This window comes from Nannobrachium achirus, assembly GCF_963921795.1.
Source record: "Nannobrachium achirus genome assembly, chromosome: 3".
Lineage (NCBI taxonomy): Eukaryota > Metazoa > Chordata > Actinopteri > Myctophiformes > Myctophidae > Nannobrachium > Nannobrachium achirus.
The window spans coordinates 61,460,222-61,471,812 of NC_137812.1; the positions used below are offsets into that span (position 1 = coordinate 61,460,222).

Consider the following 11,591-nt stretch of genomic DNA (forward strand, 5'->3'; position numbering starts at 1 on the left):
TGGAGTTCTTTTGAAAAGATTTGGTCTTCTCTAACAGTGGTTAATTCAACACGGATTACAGGCGTTGATCTTGACGTGACGAACTGTGGTGCAGTTCGGTTGTATTCTGCCTACATGCGCAGGTGGCAGCTATAATGAGGAAGAGTGACACGGATGGATGTACTTCAAAGAGAAAAAGAAGAAAAATGAGTGAGAGTGAGAGAGAGAAAGAGAGAGATGAACTTGCTTCTCTACTGTTACATGTTTCGGAGTTCACTATAACTTCACATTTCAGATACAGCTTCACATTCACAGGAAAACACATTGAGATTATTGGAACAGTTATACATTGCAAAGACAACATCGAACAACATGAGAGAATTATTAAAACTCATCCTCCTCTTACTACCAGGTGAGTTGCTTTGGCTATGGCTACTCTACATCAGGTAATGTTGGAGTTAGTTTGAAATGACTGTTGGATTTCAGCATAATGAAATGGATTGATAATGAACTTGAGGATAGGAAACAGATTAAAAAACAAAGCAGCCACTCACTTACAGTAGCATAATGTTAACTTCTTGTCAAATATGTATATTGTCTTGTATTTTCCGGTAAAATCATACTGTATGCATAAACGGCATTGTTATCAATACAAAGCACAGAGATTGCAGGTGAATTTATAATTATGAAATGTTGAATGTCTTCTATTCTTTATGACAGGCTGGGTGAGTTCATTCTCCGTGACAGGATGCAAAGATCGAACTGTCATCATTAATTGCAAATACCAGACACACCACCAGAATAAGGAAAAATATCTGTGCACAGGGCCTTCACGGTCTCTAAGTTGTGAAGACAAAATAAGATCTGCAAAGAAACACACGTGGGAAAGGAGAGAGAGATTCTCTCTATATGACCACCCCGAGGAGAATTACTTCTCAGTGATTATCAGGGAATTAAATGAAAAAGATCAGGAAACTTCACACTGGTGTGCAGTGAACATTCGTGGAGTTCCTGACAATTACATTGAACTGAATATCAACTTACAGACAGGTAGGGCACGTCTCAGTCATTACACTCTAATCAATAAGTCCCATGTACTAATCTTTCAATAAATGTCTCAAAAGAGAACACCAGCACTCACGGAACAGTCCTTTAAGGCACTTTTATTTTTATGAGTTAAGTTGGCATGGTATGCTGCAGAGCAGCCAGCAATAGTCGGGGGCCTTAGGGAATGGTAATTTCGTGCTAATCAGTCTAAAAGCGCCACATTTTGCCCAGATGTAGCCCATGCATGCTCTAATGATTTAGCTAGGTCGCCCGAGTCGGCAACCTTCGGGGTCGCCACAGCGGCCAAATCAAGTTGGGCTCCCATCGACTTTCTATACAGGAGGAAAATATTTAAGTAGGATGTGAGGGGTCTAACTATAGGGGTTTGTCACTTTTCACAGTTTTGTGGGCGTTTTCTGGGGCCATTTGTAACCCAAGGAATGTTTTTTGTGTAAAACAAATGCTTGCAATGGATTCAGCATCATGTGACATACCCCTAGTTAGACCCCTCCCATCCTACTTAAATACCCAGAAAAAAATGTTTTTCTGGGTATTTTCCTCCTGTATAGAAAGTCGATGGGAGCCCAACTTGATTTGTCTGCTGTGGCGACCCCGAAGGTCGCCGACTCGGGCGCCCTAGCTAAATCATTAGAGCATGCGCTGGGCTACATCTGGGCAAAATTTGGCGCTTTTAGACTGATTAGCACGAGAAAACCCTAAGGCCTCCGACTACAACGTACATGTTTCGGAGTTAAGCCGTCATCAGCGTTGTGTACTAATCTCATGCACGCAATAATAAATTAAAACGAAATGTCTCATGAACATCTTCAGGTATGACGGAAATCTAGAAATAAATGTGTATGTAGTTTCAAATTATATTTGTTTCTTCTGTTATTTCACAAAGTCAACTTGTGTTCCCTGTAAACCTCCTGGCAGGTCGTTTTTGTCTGGCATCAATGAGGGAGACTGCTTACTTTGGAAGTTCCCTCACCATTGAGTGCAAATACCCAAGTAGCGAACAAGGAAGCATTGGATATTTCTGCAAAGCAGATAACTTTCACTGTAAACATTTGATATCATCCACAACCACAACAAATCTTACAAACACCACGAAGTATACTCTGTCAGAGGATGAGAAAGGAACCTACACAGTGACTATTTCCCAACTGACTCAGGAGGATGCAGGAACATATTGGTGTGCTATGCAAAGACAAATGCAAGAAGGGAACTATATTGCACAATTAACCGAGGTGCACTTGACTATTGCCAGTAAGTATCAATAAGATTTGACTCATGCTATATACTATGCTAAACCATTATTGTGGATTGTTTGACACAATACCGGGGGGGAGTTATTTTGATAACTCTTAGTTATTTTGTAATTGTGTTGTTTCAGACTGGAGTAACATTGAGCCTAAGGAACTAAATAAGAATGTTGGGGAGGGGGCCCAGTTCCAGTGTGACTATCCAGACAACCATATGGAATATGAGAAATTCCTCTGTAAAGGGGAGAACCCTTTCACCTGTGAAAAGATCATCAGTACAACACAACTGAATCAAGTTAAAAACATAGGCAGGAGGTTGTCGCTGAGGGATAATGGCAGACAGAAGTACTACACTGTTCACATCCGCAACCTGAGTTCAGATGACTCCGGAATCTACTGGTGCAGCTCCAGTAGAATATTCTACACCAAATTCCACCTCTCTGTGGGTAAGTACAAACAGTACATAAATAAATGTCATTCTTTAAACCCCAGACAATTGTATATTTATACATTTATGATATCATATATAGCATGACAAAGTTATATCACATGTATACTTACACAATAGTTAAAGTATACTAACTTGATACAACACTATTAATACTGATGTCAGGTAAAGAAATGTACAATATTCCCTGATCACTAATTATAGCGAAAAACTAAAATGTCTGGCTGGAACAATCAGAACTTTGAAGACTCAAATGTTTAGGCTTTCAAGTTAATACCCAAATTCAGGAACGTCAGGTTACTCAATGGCAGAGCAAGCAAAACTCATATGGCCAAATCACTATGAGGACAGTATGTATATACTGTATATACACACCACCAGGCTAACAGGTGTTAGGTGAATAAGTATATAGGGTTTAGTTGGTTAAATTAACACAGGGGAGTGCACCTGTGTCCCATAACCAAAAGGTCACCAGTTTGATACCATGTATCAAAATAGAAAAGATTTGCCAAAATATAACTAAAATATAGGCTTTTGAAGAGATGTTGGTAATTACAGTAAATCATACAGATTACGGTAATTTAATAAGACCACTGAAGGAGTGCTCAGTCCTTATTAAAACTATCTAGCTAACCCAAACCCTAACCCGTTGAATGGGAAATCAACACAGGTTTTTAGAAATGTAATTAGAGGACAAATCCCTTGAGATGCATCATCTCGTCTTCCAGGGAGTCCTAGGTGACACAGATAACACTGATGAGGACAGGTAGGGAAGCAGGAGATACAGAAAGGAGTGGGAGGCACTGGCACAGCTGTGACACTGAAGAACTGCTGATACATGGCCATAGCTGAGCGTTAAGAGGAGTAGTGATATGAAATTAACTTATGAAGAGATATCTATCTTATATATCTGTGTGCGTATCTGTGTGACACTTGTTTTTGCCCAAGTGGGAAACCCCAGGACATCTAAAACGGCACACGTTCCAAAACCAACCTCACCACCAGACCCAAAATCAGCATCCACTACAACCTCATCAGCAGCAGCACCTTCTTCACCTACAGCCTCCATCTCCACTCCTGTAGAATCCTCAACATCTACATCCCCATCCTTTGCATCTAAATCCCAAAGTGGTGATTACACTTTCTCATCTCGGAACCCATTTGGTAAAAAAAATGAAAAGGACATCCTTGGTTTTTACCTCTGGGGGCACCACTTCCTTTTTTTGGTAGAAACAGGAACTGTACATAAAATAACTAAAAACAAATTATAACCCTGACTGAGTGTCATGGACATGGTCCATGTTAAATTAACACCTTTGTTGTTTCTTTGCTGCAGACATCTCTATATATGTGGCTGCTGTGTCTGTAAGCCTGGCTGTGTTGCTCGTTCTCACTGCACTCGTAATTTACAAACATAAAGTAAACAAGGCACAAGGTAAGAGAAGAAAAGCTACCAGTAAGTTCACAATTCACAAGACAGTAGCATTAATTGCTCAAAATAACATTACATGCGTGTAAAGAAACACACACGCACCCACGCATGCAGAAAGAGATCCGTATTTTACCGACACAGTGCTTCTTGTTATTAGTTCCTCTTTCTACATGACTTTCAAGAAAACACTTTTGCTTTACTTGTGAGGTTGAATGTGGTCACTGTGTTGGCCTTTACACCACCATCACATTATTGAGCACTCTGTATTGTTGCACAATCCAACTTTCATGCCTCTTACTGTATGTTCAATTCTATCATGGCAGCAGATACTTTACAGTTATAAGCCATTCAAGCAGTATCAATTTGTTAACAGTTTTATGTGCCATACAAATGCAATATGAATAATGATCATAGTCATATTGTGTTCTATTACAGGAGCTCAAGTATCAATCGGTCAGACATTAAATGCTGGAAACAACACAGGGGTATGTGTAAGTGTGTGTGTGTGTGTGTGTGTGTGTGTGTGTGTGTGTGTGTGTGTGTGTGTGTGTGTGTGTGTGTGTGTGTGTGTGTGTGTGTGTGTGTGTGTGTGTGTGTGTGTGTGTGTGCTTACAGTTTGTTACAACTTTGTTATAACCTAGATCCTATCATATCATACTGTATCTCTAATCTCCCCTCTCCTCTCCAGGCTACCCAGACAGACCATGACTATGAGGAGGTACAGGAGCGCCCCCAGCAGTCAGACTCGGGAACTGCACACCCCTCCATTTATTCCTATGTCAGCTTTCCTACAACAACTCCTTCAGAACCAAACTACGCCACCATCAGTTTCCTCAACATTCCATCTCCTGCCAATGAGGGTTCTGTTAATATCTCATCAGAGGGAACCTGTGAATATTCCACTATCAGTCACAGTCACACAGCATAGAGAACACTCATCCAGGATACCCTGAGACTTAATAAGCTACCTTTCTTTTGACCCCACTGGTTTACTTTGCCAGATGTCCTCTTTTTATCTGTCATTCTGTGTTCATGTTAACTTGCAACATCTGACTATTTTACATTCAGCATGTAAAAAAAGCATGTTCCCCAAATAAATGTTATAGCTAATTATTAAAAAGTCTGTGCTATTTAATTCCCTGGACCTGGTCAATTAACACTTTGCCCAGGTTGTGGAAAGCTCATAGAATCTATGACATAGTAGTTACACTTACCAGTGTTAATTTAGGCCTATAAGTCTGAGTGTATAAATATGTGAATGTTTTTCTCAATTAATTAAAAATACAGGTCCACATTAGAAACAAGCTCCATTGGGCTGTACAAATTGCAAACTGTTAATCAATCAATCAGTCAATCAATCAGTCCAAACTGTTAATCAATCAATCCAAACTGTTAATCAATCAATCAATCAATCAATCAATCAATCAATCAGGCTATGTAAAAGAGAGAGGGGATCAGCCAAATTCGTCATTATTATTATATTGCATTATTCATTTAAAATAAGTCTGACAACTATGATCCTGCCTGGTGAAATAGACCTACATGATGTGTAACTCCATAGGCCTACATGACAGGCATTGTACTGGACCAATGAAAGGAGCAATAGCAAAAGGAGGAGCCACACAATCTCCGGCGGAGGCTGGATGTCGCCTGACCGGATGATGACAGAAGTTAGTCTAATGTAGTTTTTGCATTCTGTATTACCAAGTAACACGTTATTTAACGCAGGGGTGACTGTGGTCTTGACTGTGAATACTAATTTACCCAATCAAATAGACTTACACGGCGGCCGCGAAGAGCAACAGGTCCAACTTTTGGTTTTGGTGGAAAGGAAGAGATCCAGATCCAGCTGTCTCTTCTTCACCGGGGCACTGAACCGACCACCGAGGAGGACAGACAGGAGAGCCCGCTGGGCCGAGGTGCCGCGATGGGGAACCGGGGGATGGAAGACCTCATTCCCCTCATCAACAAGCTCCAGGACGCCTTCAGCTCCATCGGGCAGAGCGTCAATTTAGACCTGCCGCAAATAGCGGTTGTCGGCGGCCAGAGCGCAGGGAAGAGCTCTGTCTTGGAAAATTTCGTTGGGAGGTTGTATAATTTATTATGCACTGGGAATCAATGGGGGGGATCAATAATGTTTAGTTTTTTACTATGCATGTGTTTGAACACTTCTTCCTTGGTTGCAAACTGCGACTGCTCTTGCGTAAAAGTCGCCAGCTAAGCAGCCTGGTTGCGTTTACGCGGACAGTCCGTCCATGTAGCGGCTTCTCTCATCGTTCGGTTTTTTCCAACGAATTATTTCCGTTCGTGAGCTCACTGAGCTGTGGTATTCACGAACACATGTTACGCGCTTTCTTTTTACGCTGACGCGGTCGACAGTCACAGTGTGTGTGTGTGTGTGTGTGTGTGTGTGTGTGTGTGTGTGTGTGAGTGTGAGAGAGAGAGAGAGAGAGAGAGAGAGAGAGAGAGAGAGAGAGAGAGAGAAAGTCGAAAAGTCAGGGGAGGGGGTTTTGACCCTTTAGAAATGCCAGGCATCGAATTTGCGTTTTTTTTAGCCTACATAAAAGGAGTCATTTCCACCTGTTGCTCTCATTTGTTTATTCAGCCAGTGTTTACTTAATCAAATTCAGTATCACAGCTAACAAAATATGACTATAATATAGTCAAATTTATTCAAATAATACCAATGTTTCTGGTTGACATTGGCACATTCATTCAGGTTTTTTCGTCTCACTCATGTCACTTTGTCTGCTGACCTCACTCAGCAACGAAATAAAAATAAACAAAAATAAAAATAAAACAATTGACACGAGGCAAGCAGTGATCGCCCCGTGATGTGCACAGCAATGTTGTTTCAAATGCACTACATTGCAGGTGCTTTTTGAGAGTAAAAAACTAAAAAAGAAGAAGACATGTGTGACATGCATGATCTGGACAGATTGCACTAGGAAATGTGCCAATCTCAACCCAAAACAACAGTATGACTTGTTTGTGTGATGTGTGAATAATGACTTGATGTAGGCCACAGTCAAGCATAGTACAGGGTTCAAAGTAAAGTAAGCATAAAGTGCACACATTGATTTTGTATTGCTCATTACAACCTGTCAAACATTTACACTCCTTGAGAAAGACTTGGGTTGTAATTGTAAATACGCCTTTCACAGGCCTTGCCAGGTCAGGACAATGTCCTACTTTCATTTCTGAGTCATATCAAAGATTGTTGGAGTGGTTCAATACTGTCATTGTCTGCACCCATGAATTATGTGTTTCACTTTTAGGCCTAGTCCAGTGCAGTATCAATGTGATGGAATCCCACAGTTTGACTTTACCCAACACGTTAAAAGCAAGTGGGATGAATAGGCAGTTGTTAAAGGACAACTCCACCCTAAATCACTTCTAGGCTCATTTTCCTACTTATATTGATCCAAAATGACTGTCCATGAGGTCTATTAGGCAGAAATGCCCCTGTTGTCCAGTTTCCCCAGCAGAACCCAGCAGCTCTCATAGCATAGAGTGGAGCCTATAAGCCTATCGCTATTACGCTATTTGTTGCGTTTCATTGCGTTAACATTCATGTTTTTATTTTTCATGAATGTTACTAGTTGTCATTACAAACAAATCCATGCCATCGTTGTCCCACAAAAGCCATCACACTCTGCTAAATAGATGTTATGCTTGTATGTGTTTTACCAAGTCCCGGAAAAGATGCCCTGTGATTGGCCAATACGGTCCCTTTGATTGGCAGTTGTGCCGAACGCTCACCCCAAAACATTATTTATGAGATTGTGGTGGCTTGTGTGGGACAACCAAGGCATGGATGTGTTTGTATTGACAAATAGTAACACATTCATGAAAAAAGAAACGCAACAAACAGTGTAAAAATGATAGGCTTATAGGTTCCACTCTATGCTATGAGAGCTGCTGGGGAAACTGGCCCACTGGAGTATGTGTGCCTAATAGACCCCATGGACAGTCATTTTGGATCAATATAAGTAGGAAAATTAGCCTAGAAGTGATTTAGGGCGGAGTTGTCCTTTAAGCACTTGAACTCTTTATCGACTGTCCACCAGCGGTCTAGACTCTATACCGCTTTTACTGTAAAAGTGAAACCAAGCTTGCAGTCATATTTTATTTATCTGTGCCATGTGACCCAGGGCCATGCAGTCAGACAGAGACAGAGAACCCACAGGTGTGGGTTTCAAGAAAACAACCTTGTCCTTTGGACGCTGTGCTGCTGTGGGCCTAATCTATTTAGCCTTGTTGGCTTTTAATGTATCATAGAACTACTTAACCACTTTCAACCTTGTGTCCCTATTTTGGACATTATTCCACACATTTCTAAATCTTTCCAAAAATAATGAAAATAGCCAATCTACAAGCTAACATCATGTTGCATCACAATGCATTTTGAGCTTATAGATCCTTTTTCCTTTGCTATTTGAAGTACAACAAAGTGTAATAGGGCAGCTTACATACATTAAGTGGATAAGTAGTCTACAGGTGGTCCATTGCTTAAGAGTGAGTACCAAGTTCACACAGTAACATCCTCTGTGTTAATTTGTACCCCTACAGGTCCATTGGGTTACATTTGTACACTCTCCGTGTTACAAATGGATAAATTAACACTGAGGATTTTACTGTAAACTTTCCAAAGCCAATAATTTTCAAAACACTTTAAAAAAAAGTGTTTTGAAAATGATTGGCTTTGGAAAGTCATCAACAGCATTCCCTATATTGCCTAGGGCCTAAGCAATATAGGGAATGTTGTTGATGGCTGAATGTTTTTCTCATTGCCTTTGTCCCCGCGTCTCCCTAGTGGAGACAGTGGCAGCATTGATGGGTTGTCATGAGTGATGTCACCAGCTGCAGTGTGTATATGACACGCTGGCTTCCAGAAGGAGCTACTGACTTCGTTTCTTCATGTTTGTTTATTGTTTCTTGTTTTTTTTTTACCCCGGTGTATGAGATGAAAACTCTTCTATTCTCTTGTGAGGTGTATTGTTGTTAGTATTCCTGTTGTGCTTTCCAGTAAGTCAGAGGAAGAGGTGAGGAACGTACGTACAGCCATCACTGTTGTGCAACATCCTGCCTGCCCTGTCAGCAGTGTGCGTGTGCGTGTGCGTGTGCGTGTGCGTGTGCGTGTGTGTGTGTGTGTGTGTGTGTGTGTGTGTGTGTGTGTGCGCGCGCGTGCGTGCGTGCGTGCGTGCATGCATGCGTGTGTGTGTGTGTGTGTGTGTGTGCGCGTGCGTGTGTGTGTGTGTGTGTGTGTGTGTGTTTGCACGCACTCACACGTGTTCAACTGAAACTACACACTAGACACTTCGCCGTTTGTTTCTCATAGCCTTGTTGATCTGTAAAGCATCCAGACATCATTTATCAATGGCCAGACTTTCTCATTGCCCGAGGAGATGTATGGCCAACCACATGGAAATGAATCATGGTTCAGTGAAAGGGCATTTTCATTATTCCATTTCTCCTCTTGTCTTCTTTGTCAAGACTTGTTAATACTGTGTATTTGGTTGGAATAGTTTACTATCAGAACTGTCACATCTTGTCCATGTCCCGACGGGTAATGCTTGTCTTTTTTGTTGATTGACTCTCAGCTCTGACATCACTGTGATGTCATGGGAACCAAATCCCATTTATTGCCATATATGGAGATCCCTGTGATGCCAGGGGAACCAAATCCCTTTTATGCCCACATTTGGAGATATGGAGATCCCTGTGATTCCAGGGGAACCAAGTCCCTTTTATGCCCATATTGTGAATGCTAATAATCACTGTGATGTCAGGGGAACCAAATCCCATTTATTGCCATATATGGAGATCCCTGTTATGCCAGGGGAACCAAATCCCTTTGGTCAGATGGCCAAGACATGGCGCGACTTCGCCCTTTAGGGCGAGGTCGCTTTTTGCCATTAAGCATCTTACTGGTTATGTAATCTTTATGCATCTCGAGTTGAGAATAAAGGCAAAGTGTCATTTGAGTGTCAGTTACATCAGGACAAAACTAATAGATTGAAATGTTAATAATTCCATGGCCATTGGTACTGTAGCTCTTTTACCGTTTGATAAAATTACATCACAGTTACGGTCTGAAATGTGCTGCTGTTTTTACAAATTGAGTGAAGTAAAATCACAAAATTAGATATCCCAGTCCCACAACTATCATATCTGGTGTCAATACTTATATCTGTGTGTGTGTGTGTGTGTGTGTGTGTGTGTGTGTGTGTGTGTGTGTGTGTGTGTGTGTGTGTGTGTGTGTGTGTGTGTTTGTGTGCCTCACAGAGACTTCTTGCCGAGAGGAAGTGGTATTGTCACCCGTCGCCCCCTTATTCTACAACTGGTCAACAATAAAGCAGGCAAGTACATACACAGACCACTTTACTGTAATTGCAAAGATGAGGCCATGCACACATACACTTAAAAGCTTTCAAAGTGAGAAAAAGGAAGAACATTCATGTGCTTATTATTTAACTTATGTACGTAGAGTATCTCTCCCTCTATCTATCTAAATTATGTCTTTCTCTCTCTTTCTCTGTTTCTGTGTCTGTCTCCCTCTCTCCCGCTCTCTCTCTTTGTCTCTTTGTCTCTCTTGCACACAAGCTCATGTGCAATCTTATATAAACAGTCAAAGTGTATTACACCAAATTTACTGGTCATCTGGCCCAACTATACAAGTGGGCCTGTGCCCCCGTTTTAGGAATCCTTCAGTAGCACCGGCCGACAGAGCAGAGAGACATCACACGATTGATTGGCCCACACTGGCCTAGTAGCCCAATCAAAGGCTACTGTGGCCCAGGAGTCCCACCCAAACATAACATCTGATAAAAGCCCACAACACGCCGCTGCCTCGACACGCTGTGGGCTTGTAGATCTACTATGTTCAGTTTGCACAGGTTGTCAACCTCACAGGTTGAGAGGTTGTGACCGATGTCACCCTTGTGTGTCACCTAGTCCACACCTATTTCAGACCACAGCACGTTTCACCGTGGCTGCTGCACAGTGGTAGTGGAGAAGTTGAACCTTCCTCAACTTTGCCAGGAAACATTGGTCAACTGACCAAAAAGAACCCGGAAGTGAAATACCACTGCTGGTGTGAAATCATTAACAAGCTGCAACATGCTCAAGATGCCTGTAAAGTCTGACTTGTACTAATCCAACAAATCACCCTTAAGGCTTTGCTGCAACTCACAGCGCTCACCACTGTCTCCCACTTCACATACCATCCACATACCATTGATACCATCCCTGCCCCACCCCTCTCATCCCGTCTATAACCCTTTTCATGTGTCTCCTTCCATCCCTGGCTAAGCCTAATTTATACACTACTTTGTCACACTATCAGTGACAAAAAGTCCCACCGAATTATGATTGATGCCTATTTCTGTCTCTCCTTGTAGAGTACGCTGAGTTCCTG

At 41.8% G+C, this 11,591-nt stretch overlaps 1 protein-coding gene across 4 annotated transcripts in view; it reads left to right on the top strand.

The window, feature by feature from the left end:
* Positions 1 to 5,839: 5,839 nt before the first annotated feature.
* The window catches only part of LOC308282520 (dynamin-2-like), a 28,107-nt gene continuing 22,355 nt past the window's right edge, over positions 5,840 to 11,591 (top strand). For all 4 annotated transcript variants that reach the window (XM_080722888.1, XM_080722889.1, XM_080722886.1 and 1 more), the window contains exons 1-3: positions 5,840 to 6,259; positions 10,460 to 10,533; positions 11,575 to 11,591. The exon at positions 11,575 to 11,591 is cut by the window's right edge and continues 133 nt beyond it. In XM_080722888.1, the coding sequence (XP_080579014.1) occupies positions 6,099 to 6,259; positions 10,460 to 10,533; positions 11,575 to 11,591 (252 nt within the window). In that variant the 5' untranslated portion in view covers positions 5,840 to 6,098. The remainder of the gene's footprint in view (positions 6,260 to 10,459; positions 10,534 to 11,574) is intronic.